This window comes from Lemur catta, chromosome X (assembly GCF_020740605.2).
Source record: "Lemur catta isolate mLemCat1 chromosome X, mLemCat1.pri, whole genome shotgun sequence".
NCBI classification, from domain to species: Eukaryota; Metazoa; Chordata; class Mammalia; order Primates; family Lemuridae; genus Lemur; species Lemur catta.
In genome coordinates, this window is record NC_059155.1 from 61881936 (window position 1) to 61893750 (window position 11815).

Genomic DNA, 11815 nt, shown 5'->3' on the forward strand with positions numbered 1-11815 from the left:
AATCATTCAGCTGAAGCCCAAACCCTGCATAAAGCCTCGCCCTACTACCTCTTACCGAGACACTTGGAGCAACACGTTTCCCTTCACCTCCAAGTTGACCTTTTCCAGTTCAGTGCATCAGTTGACTCTCTGATCTTGAGTAAATTCCTTCATGTCTAGTCCTGTTTTCTCATTTGTAAGAATCAAGATAGTAGTAATAGTTTTCATCTTAGAAGGCTTTTATTGTGAATACTGAATAAGATAACACATACTATATGTTAGCACAGTGTCTGGCAATACTGAATATCCCCCAAACTTTAGCTGTTATATCATCATCACCATCATCATCATCATTGGTGAGAAAACTTCCCAACCCCCTCGACTGGGTTAGGTACTGCATGTGCTCCCAGCGTAACTATTTTACCTTTTGTAACACCTATCACCGTATACTGCACTTTGTGCCTTCGCCTGTTAGCTTCTTGCACTAAATCTTAAACTCTTTGAAGGCAGAGATTTGGCAGTTGTACCCCCAAACTAGAGGATGTCCTGGATGGCACAGAATGTGGTTGCTGTGCAAGTCATCAATTTTGCTGGTCCCTATAATCAGAACTTATGCTAAGAATTGCTGCCATTCTGAAAACATCAGTGTTTGAGTTGCTATAACATTTCTTATGAATCAGACCAGACTTTCACTTCAGAACAATAAGTAAGAATATCTTCTAGGAAGATACTGCTAATTATAAAAAAGATACAGATGTAGATTTTGTTTTATTATGAGTCAGAAGTGAATGTAAATTTTCTTTTATAGGAGTTAGACATTTATTTTCAACAATTAACCACTGAATTCATTTTCAGGAACAGGCTTGAATTGCTTAATTTCATTACAGAAGTAACTCTAAAAGCCAATTCCACTTCCAAACTATAATTATCATCATTTTAATTTAATAGAGAAAGACATCTTCCTAGACTTTTTTTTGGGTGGATGCCTGGTTTTAAAGCAGGCAACTTTACCCTAACCCATGTCCAAGACAGTTCTCCAGGTGGCCTTGGACCAACCCAGTTCTCTCCCCCTTTCTTGCTTGTCATTCTTAACTGTAGACTGCACTGGGAATGCAATATCCTGAGATAGGGAGGAATTACCTGAAACAGCTGGGCCTTGTTTCTGTCCCTCCTAGGAAATGTAACATCTTGAGTTAGGGAAGAACTGCCTAGCACAGCCCAGGCTTTGGTTCCTCTTTCCTCTGGAAGCAGGATGTCCTTCAAAGCTTTGCCCAGTGAGTTATGTGTGGCCACTGGGGTATATAACTTTTGTGTTCCCTCAGCTGTAGTGCAAGTGGGGCACGTGCAGTCGAGACTCCATCTACCCCACCACCCAAGGCAGCTTTCTTGAGTGTTGGGTTTCCAACTCACAATGGATCCTTAGCTGCTTTTGTCCCTTGCTGCCTGTCTGCAAGTAATAAACCTGCTTCATGTAACATATTGGGTGTGTTCTGTCTCACTGGACTTAGACAAGTTGGTAACCAGTGCACAGTGAACCTGCTTCATACCATGTAGCCCCAGGAAAGGAGAAAGGGGCTTGCAGCTTGCCCTACATGGTGATATCAGTGCGACTGAAAGAGGTGAGCTGAGGAGGATTGGCTGCTTCTTCCCACTACTGCATTTATAGTAAATGACTTAGGAGTTTTCTAGATGCTTTATGATCTGTATGTTAAAGGATGTGTCTCACTAATTTTACAGACATCTTATATACCAAAACAAGAGGAAGGAAAGTCTTTCACCAACCATCAATATTGCACATAAAGAGTTTTATTGGTCTAGTATTATTTAATGAAGATGAGCATCAATTTTACTACAAACTTCTTTCCCAAGACCTTTGATAGACCTTAAACCCATTTTCCACCTTCATGTCTAGGAAAGTACAAGTAAAACACTTTTGAGGGCATAAAAGACAACAACAAAAAATTCTTGTTAAGGTATATCAGTAGCCAGGGAATCTACAGTGCCCCTTTGAGGGTCATATGACTAAGGCAGTTTCCATAACCTTTGCAGGGAAGGTGACCAAGAATTTATTATGCAAACCAGGACATGGCTGAGAGTAAAAGAGGGTGCTCTTAATAATTACACCAGGCTAGGCGCGGTGGCTCACGCCTGTAATCCTAGCACTCTGAGAGGCTGAGGCGGGTGGATCGCTCGAGGTCAGGAGTTCGAGACCAGCCTGAGCAAGAGTGAGACCCCGTATCTACTAAAAATAGAAAGAAATTAGATGGACAACTAAAAATATACATAGAAAAAATTAGCCGGGCATGGTAGCGCATGCCTGTAGTCCCAGCTACTTGGGAGGCTGAGGCAGAAGGATCACTTGAGCCCAGGAGTTTGAGGTTGCTGTGAGCTAGGCTGATGCCACGGCACTCTAGCCCGGGGAACAGAGTGAAACTGTCTCAAAAGAAAAAAAAAAAAAACAAAGAAACTGTATCCACTAAACAAAACTTCCCCCCACCTCCCTCCAGCCATTGGCAACCACCTTTCTACTTTCTGTTTTATGAATTTTACTACTGTAGATACTTCACATGAGAGGAATCGTACATTATTTGTTCTTTTGTGACTGGCTTATTTTGCTTAGCATGATGTCAAGGTTCATCCACATTGTACATTTGACAGGATTTCCTTCTTTTTAAAGGCTGTATAATATTCCATCATATGTATATACCACATTTTCTTTATCTATTCATATGCTGATGGACATTTGGGTTGCTTCTACCTCCTGACTATTGCAAATAATGCTGCTGTGAACATAGATGTACAAATATCTCTTCAAGATCCTGCTTTGAATTCTGCTGGATATATACCCTGAAGTTAGATTGCGGGATCATATGGTAATTTTTTGCAGTTCTTCAAGGAAGCTCTGTACTGTTTTCCATAACAACTCCATTATTTTACATTCTTACCAATAGTGCACAAGGGTTCCAACTCCTCTGCACCCTCCCCAACACTTGTTATTGTTTGTTCTTTTGATAGTGGCCATCATGATGTGTGTGAGGTGATATCTCATTGTGGTTTTGATTTTCCTTTCCCTAATAATTAGTTATGTTGAGCATCTTTTCATGTTCTTATTGGTCATTTGCATATCTTCTTTTGAGAAATGTCTATGCAAGTCCTTGCTCATTTTTTAATCAGGTTATTTGTTTTTTGTTGTTGTTGAGTTATAGAAGGTCCTTATATATTCTGGATATGAACTCCTTATCAGATATGCAATTTGTGAGTATTTTTTCCCATTCTATAGGCTGCCTTTTCATTTTGTTAATTGCTTCCTTTGATACACAGAAGTTTTTAAGTGTGAAGTAGTCCCATTTCCATCTTAACCATCTTTAAGTGCACATTCAGTAGCGTTAAGTATATTCAATCCTATCTTGACAACCAGATGACCGGTATATTAATGAAAGAAATACTACCAGTTATCGATGCAACGTTGAGTTTCAACATAGGCTTAGAGGCATTTGGATACGCTCCAAGATATTTAAAAGCAAGAGCAATAGTGGCACAGATTCAGCAGAGTATGTAGAATTATCTAGAGTTTAGATTTTAGCTTATCTGACAAGTTTCTCTCCCTATTACCATAACAAATGTCTTCTAAACCACTGTATAAGTTGGGAGATTTAAGTTGACCACCTGTTTTGCAAAAAACCTTGACTAATGAGTAAATAAAATAAAGTTCAGACAGTTGTAAAGGGAAGCCAAAATAGCTCTGTCAGTGTAGAAAATGTTATTTTATTATATGTAATGGTATACAAATAATGCAAAATAATACTATAAACTATAGACTATTAGATTATTAGTCCTTTGAACAATATTTCTTAAAGAATATGAATGAATTCTAAGTTCTAGGCCCTTTAAACATATTCCTTAAAATGTTCTGCATATGCTTTCTATATGATCAAGCCATTAAGTAAAATATTTGATCTTCAGAAATGCAAAAGAATTTCTAGATATAGTAAAAATCTTTGTTTTCTTATGACTATAAAATATATTTTCTATATCATAAATTGATAGTAAGCATATCATATACTAGTAATGACAACTAAAGACTAGGGCGAACATACTCATTGAGAAGCCCTTATAAAAGAATATACAGTCATGTTTTGAAATAAAATAAGTATATTTTATTTCAAAACATGCCTATGTTCAGTCAGGAAGTACCAGTCTGGACCCTGCGGCAGTTTCTGAAAGGCCTGAGTTCTGGATTGTCAGTGTTTGTGCCTTACCAGCTGCTAAACATTTCGTTTATAATCCCTGCTTATAACTCTATAGAACTGCTAATTGATATAAACATAAAAAGATAGCTCAAGAATGTCAGACATGAAAAGACATTACAATTACCAACAGGTTGCTGTAAGAGAAACTTGTGTCTCTTGCTAGTACTTTACTGATAAACATCATTATCAGCCAAAGTAAGAATTTGTTTACCAAATAGCTCTCCGCAAAGACTGCTGAAGCACTCCCATACCAAGAAATGCACATCTATAAACATTGGCATGAATGCAGGCATTTAGAATAGTCTAGTTAACAATTTTTTTAAAAGCTAGTATGTATTAAAGCAAAATACTGCCTAGATATGAATGTTTCAGGGGGTTGCTTGGCTGGTTGCAGGCTTGGGTTTTACTTGTATATTCAGCACATAATCGTGACGGAAGGATGAGCGGACAGTGCGATTCATCAGGGGCTGAAGGGGCCGGAAGTTGTCCACCATTCTTTTCTCTTTCTCTCCCTCAGAAGTGAAAAGCAGGGTCCGAAATTGCTCAAGCTAGAAATAGAAACAGAAAGCATAAATTAGTTCAATAGAGAACCAGCTTCCCTTGAGAATAAATGCCTTTCATTTTTACAGTTCTGAAACACTCATCACAAGTTGGATATAGAAGGAGAACTTATTTCTGAGTCAAAATGCCTTCACCACTTGACAGGGAATAAAATGCCCGGTGGTTGCAGCAGGTGGTGAAACCAACGGGGCACGTGGCATCCAAAGACTAGGGGCAAAGGCCCTGTTCCTCACATACTGGCCATTCAGCAAGGATAAGTTACTTCTTCACTTTGGTTCTCAAGATGAGAAAAATAGCCAGCTTGTAGGATAATCAAGGGAAGGCCTGATGCAGGAAGTAACAGCACGAAAAATGTGTGTTTTTCTTTAACTAAATTATTAACATAAAAAGTATATTATTGATTGCTCACTGTGCCTGGGCATTGTGGGCAAAGCAATGCAAATAGCTGTTTTAGCTGGCAGTGGGATGCTCCATGCTGATGCTGTCCAACAGAACTTTCTGCACTGATGGAAATGTCCTCTGCACAGTCCACTATAGTAACCAAAAGCTACATATGCCTACTGAGCACTTGAAATGTGGCAGTGAGACTGAGGAACTGTATTTTTAATTTAATTAAATTTAAATTTACTTTTATTTATTTAAATGCTCACGTATGGCTAGAGACTAACGTATTGGACAGTGTGGCTCAATGCAAAAGGAGCAACCCAGAGCACCAAGAGCTTTTTCTCTGACGTGGCGAGAGAGCATCAATCATAGCCCCTTGGCTTTCTGAGCAACCATGTTATGCGACATTTCACTTCAAGCCAGCCGGAAAACTGTTCACGACATCTCCCCTGAGTCAATCCGGCTCACTGGAGCTCAGAAGACAGCCTGGGGTGCGGCAGGCAAGCATGGGAAGAATTGTCTGGAACAAAGACATCAGACAAAGTGGCGCTGAAAAGGCAGGACTAGGATGGGAGGCAAGCACCAGACGCAGGGCTGTACTTGCAAATGATACATATGCCCTCCCCAATTAGGAAGCTGCACAAGTAGTTAATGTGTATTTTTATTCAGCTAATTGCAAAAGATTAGAAATAGCCCCAGACCAATAATAAATGACATTAGAGCTATGAAATGAACTAGTATATTGTCCTTAAAAATAATACTGAATATAATGTTTATTATCTACAGAACATTCCATGCATCACTGAGTGAAAAGAGCAACAAAATATACAGAATGATTCTACTTTGTTACAAAATTATGCATATTTATATAGATTAAAAAACAAGGATTTACCCAAACAATGATTAACACCAAGTGGTAAGATTATAGGTGACTAGGATTATAGATGACAGGTTGCATTTTTTTCTTACTAAATTTTGTGTGTTGAAATTTTATTTGCTAAGTCTTCACACAGGCCACTGACCTTCTGATTTATTTATTTATTTATTTATGTTTCAGTGTTATGTCAATTTTTTAATATGAAGGATAGTGGCAGACTAAATGTATGGTCACAAAGCCCAGTCTTATGAGCCGTCAAGCTCTGTATTTTGTTACTGTTTATAGTGGTTTTCATCATACTGATTTAAAAAAATTATGTAATCTAATTTACTAGTTGCTTTCTTTAAGACTTCTGGTTTTGATTTATAGTTAGAAAAGCTTCCTCCATATGGAAGTATGAAAGGATTTTCCTATGCTTATCCTAGTACTTTTATGGTGGTAGTTTTTACAATTAATATATCTGGAATATATCCTTGTGTAAGGTTTGAATGGTGGGTCCAATATGTTCCCCCAAACATCTGCTCAGTTGTTCCCCAATAGCATGTACTAAATATTCTATCTTTTCCCCCCACTGAGCTGAGATGCTACCTTTATCATAAAATAAATTCTCATATGTATTTGGACATATTTCTGAACTTACTGTTTTCTTCCTGTGATGGTTAATTTTATGTGTCAACCTGATGGGGCCATGGGATGCCCACATAGATGGTTAAACACTATTTCTGGATGTGTCTGTCAGGGGGTTTCTGGAAGAGATTAGCATTTGAATGGTGGACTGAGTAAAACCAATGGCCCTCCCCAAAGCAAGTGGGCATCATCCAATCCATTGAGGGCCTGAATAGAAGAGAAAGGCAGAGGAAGAGTGAATCTGCTCTCTGCCTGACTGCTTGAGTGGGGACATGGATCTTCCCTTGCCTTCAGAGCTCTTGGTTCTCAGGCGTTCAGACTATGACTGGAACCTATACCACTGGCTCTCCGGCTCTCGGGCCTTTGAACTACACCATCCATAACTGTGTGAGCCAATACCTTATAATAAATCTTTTTCTACATCTAAGCATTATCTATCCTATTGGCTGTTTCTCAGGAGAACCCTAACTAATGCATTTCCCTTGATTGATCTCTTTATTCATGGTCCAGCACCATGCTACTTCATTATTGAGGCTTTATAACCTTGTGAGTCTAATCATATCCTCATTTTTCCATTTTAGAATTTTCCCTGGCTATTTACATTTGTTTTTTTTTTTCTCATGAGTTTAGAAGTAGCATACCTATTTAAACATCCTGTTGGTATATGTATTGGGACCACAATAAATATGTGGAGAATACACAATTCATGGAAAATAACAAACTAAGGAGAATTGACAATCAAAGGTGTCATTATGATGTGTTCCTATCAAATAATATGTTATTAATTTTATTAATTCAAGTCTTCTTTTCTGTCCTTCAGAAACATTTTCAGTTTTCTTACTATCTTTTCTTGTTAAATTTATACCAAAGTATTTTATATTTTTGTTTCCTTTATAAATAGGGTTCTTTCTTCTATTATACATTTACATCATTATATCTTTAAACTAATTGTGATTTATATATGTCAAATATATTGATTTTTGTAAATTAATATTGTACTCCACTGATTAGCAAATTACCTTGTTTTTGTAGCAGCTTTTTATGGTTTCTCTAATTTATTTTCTGTTTTCTAGTCTAATTGTATTGGCTACTTCCAGAATATAATTTAATATAAAATTAAAATGATAATAATGCTTTCCATATTAAGCATACTATTTACTTTTGTACTAAGATCAATCTTTTCTACCAAGTTAGGGTATTCATCTCTCTTTTATTAAAAATGTGTAAGACCTGAATGTTAAGTTTTGCAAATGTCTTTTAGGAATCTATGGAAATGATTATATGATTTTTCTATTTAGGTCTGCTGATATAATGAATAACATTAACATCATTCTTAACAATGAACCATCCTTGCATTACTGGACAAAGTATACATTTCTTCTAAGGTACTGCTGGATTCTGTTTCTAAGATTTTCTTTTAGCTTTTTTTCCTTTTATTCTCTTCACAGCTATCAGTCTATAGTTTACTTTTTTGGGGGGTTTCACTCTTTGATGGGTGTTGGCATCAGTTATCCTGGCTTCATAAAAAGAATTTGGAAGCTTCTGTTCTTGTGAAAATGCTTTATGAGCAATAAAAATCCCATAAAACAAGTATGAGCAAATATTATTATAGTTTAGTTATATTATAAATTAAATAAGATTTTGCATATTGACATAGTAATCACCATCTAGACTTAGCTTCTAAGGGAAAAATAAACCTCAAGTTCAAAACAACTGACTTATATTAAAATTTCTGGACAGACATTGTTGGATTGTCTTTATCCTGAGATTCTACAATGAAACATTCTTTAGGATGTTAAAGCGTTCTGAACACATCCATTTCCAGCCTTCATTCTTCCCTTTAAAGGGGTCTTAATTGTTACAGAAAATCTACACAATGCATGTATAATAAAACATATGCCATTGTCAAGTATGGAAGTAAAAAGCTTACATCCTTCTGTGTTTTGAACTCTTCTTTCTAGTTACTGTGAAGCATCCCCAAATTCATGTCCAAACTGAGACAGACATTAACACTCTTCAATGAAAAGGTATAGGCATTACAAGATGTTAAAACTGACACCACAGTTTGAGCTCAGACTTGTTTTAAACGGGCAGACTAGATTTCCTCAGAAGGAAAGTGGAAAGAACCTACCTGATCATGATCAACCTCTACTGGCTGCTTCTTAATGATCCAGGTGACGGACTCGGAGAGGGGCGGGGTAGTCAGAGAGCCCGAGTAGGTCCAGTAATCCGGGCAGGTGGGCATCAGACAGGAAGGGTCAAATGACCCAAATTCCACAAGGGCGTCCTGGCCAAGAGAAGGGGTCAGTGAGTCATTATTTAGTGGTGAAACCCATTGTGGAATCTGATGACGAGGTGATGCTTCTCAGGGGGTATCCGGGGACAGCAGTGTCCCAGGGGAGCTCCAGGTACCTCTGGGCAGCTGCCTGAAGCATCACTGCTTAGGACAGAACCATGCCAGGCTTTGTTTCTGCAATTAACTGTGTATTTTTGATACTCCTCAGTGGGAAAACGGCCAAAACTATTTTCTCCTTCAATTCTAGTGAGTTTACAGCAAGTGGTCTCTGGCATTGTTGGGAGGCCTTAGTGGCTGGCACATAAAGAAGGAGGCTTCCCTTTTCAAGACAGACTGACATAGAACTGTCCTTTGAAAAGGAAACGCAAATCAGAAGGAGCCAGAATCCTGGACTAAAAGGGGAGACAGGGAAACGGGGAGGCAAGGAGATGGAAAGAGGTGGGTGCAGAGGGATAGAGTGGGGGTGAGGGGAGAATACATGGACCTCCAGGGAGCAGCCCCTTGGGGATTCGGAATATTGAGGGATTGCTCTTGGGGGCAGGACAAAGGTATCCAACCTGAAGGATATGGGTCATTGCTCTTTACTGCTGGACAAGTTTCTGTAAAACTTTTCTCTGCTCCCTGCAGAGGGTAGCTGGAGAAAAGAAGGCTGCTCTGAGTGTGTTCACAGGACCTAGAAGGAGCCAGTGTTGGGGAGAGAAGAGGGGACAGCAGTATGTTCCTGAGTCCCCGAGTCCTCAGCAACATGTAAGCAAAACCAGAAAGCTCAGTGCCCACCAATGCAATCGCTTCTGTCCCCTGTAATGTGACCCAGAGGTTGTTTTTTTTTTTTTTTTAAGAGATGACAATCTCATTCTGTTGCCCAGGCTGGACTTAAACTCCTGGGCTTATGCGATCCTCCTGCCTCAGCCTCTAGAGTAGCTGGGACTACAGGTATATGCCAGTGCACCAGGCTGTAGCGGTTCTCTTAACACAAGCATCATAAATGACAACTTTCTTTCTTTCTAAGGCAACGTTTCAAAGAGAACCTGAATACATTTCACCTAATTACACCTCCTGATTCAAAGTGCCTTGGTAATGTCTCCACTCGGAGATTGAAGCATAAAATATATTTCAAGTGATTTAGGAAAACAAATATATTACCTTGTGCTTAATTGATGGCAGAGTATTCACCAATTTCTGTAGCTCTTTATGATGTTTGCCTAGCTAAAGAGCAATCAATGAGAACATATTATAAACAATGGACATCTCACTGTAGAAACTGTAACAGAATATGAATTAAAATTAACCACCCGGTGGTTACATAAAAACAAACCACAAGAGTGAAACTACACTTAAAGTGGTAATTTAGAATTTTATAAACATCACTGAATTAAATCAGACAGAGAACAAAAGAGTAGGCTGTTGGCTGACAAGGTCAGCATGCCTGCAGGAAAAGGTGTCCCTGCTCCACTTAAGCATCAGTTCTTAAACTGAATTAAAATTAATTAAAATTTAAATAAAATTAAAAATGGTTATTGCAGTAGCCACATTTCAAGTGCTCAATTGCCACATGTGGCCTGTGACTACTCTTTTGGACTGTGCATTTTTATACCATTTAAAATGTATTCTTAACAGTCTTGTATTTCAAGCATTGTTGATCTTACCAATGTATTGATTCTATTGATCCCAACATTCTTAAAGTAAATAATATTGTAATGCATACAACGCATCATTTAAAGTTGTTGAGATTTGTTTTTACCTTTAAAAATACTCCTATCACAGCCAAACCATTTTCTTCCAGTGCTGCATCCTCGAAGCTTTCAAATTTGACTGCATTCCAATGCACCAAGTGCAGCTGAAACACCATTAACAGAGGGTTAACACATGACCATGTGGGATTGTGCCAAAACAAAATGACAGCTTTATTCATCCTATGATATTTAAACACATTTTCTCACTCAAAATAAAGCCACTGAGAAAAGCACAGGACAATCTGGTGCCAAATGAGATAGAAATAAAGAACAGGAAGAAATTTATGCAAGAGCAGCAATTAATATTACTTTGGAACAGAGGGTTTTACTTGGGAGGAAAATAAAAGAAAATGCACGTAACAAAGTGAGTAGCATTTCAGTGAGGGATCAATGTTTGTCCATTCCCTTCCTGATTTGCATAAAATACTAACATCCAAAACTATTTGTATCTGAAGGAGAGAATATATTTATACCGAGAGAAATAGATTCTCCCTATGGAAATCAGGTAGGAGTTAAAGATAAATTTCTTCTTTAAGGAATAATCACTTAAAACGTGCTTTTATTTTTAACATAACATTTAAAACTAAATTAGAGAAAATGTTGTAAGCAGGAATTCTATTTCCCCACAAATCATTCCTCATCCATCATTCATGAATGCATTATCACCCAGCCTTCCGAGTGAGACACTTAAAGGTCATGGTTAATTTTGCCTTCTCCTCTCCTGCAGGGGGATCCTACCTCCAAGTCTTGTTGCTTTAATTTCAGAAATGCTTAATATATCTTATTCTTTTTCTCTATTTCTATTGCCATAACCTTTATTCCGGCTCCCACCATCTCTCACTTGGGTTAATCCGACCCGTGGCCCTGCATTATTACCTTAGGCTATCATTTGAGTCTACCTTAGAATTCTGGAAGAGTCAGTTTCAGAATCTCAAGGTTCATTTCAGCTATATTATTTGAGATGACAGACGTTATCATTTTTACATGTCTAAGCCGAGAATGATCAAATACACCCCTGAGAGAGCTATTTAGCATTTATAGGAATCACTGGATTCTTCCTGATAATTTCCTTGTTTTTTTATTTTTCAATTTTTTGTAGAGATGAGGT

At 38.0% G+C, this 11815-nt stretch overlaps 1 protein-coding gene across 3 annotated transcripts in view; it reads right to left on the reverse strand.

Moving 5' to 3' along the window:
- Positions 1–3728: 3728 nt before the first annotated feature.
- CA5B (carbonic anhydrase 5B) overlaps positions 3729–11815 on the reverse strand; it is a 34854-nt gene continuing 26767 nt past the window's right edge. For all 3 annotated transcript variants that reach the window (XM_045538330.1, XM_045538329.1, XM_045538331.1), the window contains 4 exons: positions 10716–10811; positions 10118–10180; positions 8810–8965; positions 3729–4777 (listed from right to left, as the gene is read on the reverse strand). In XM_045538330.1, coding sequence (XP_045394286.1) covers positions 4598–4777; positions 8810–8965; positions 10118–10180; positions 10716–10811 — 495 coding nt within the window. In that variant the 3' untranslated portion in view covers positions 3729–4597. The remainder of the gene's footprint in view (positions 4778–8809; positions 8966–10117; positions 10181–10715; positions 10812–11815) is intronic.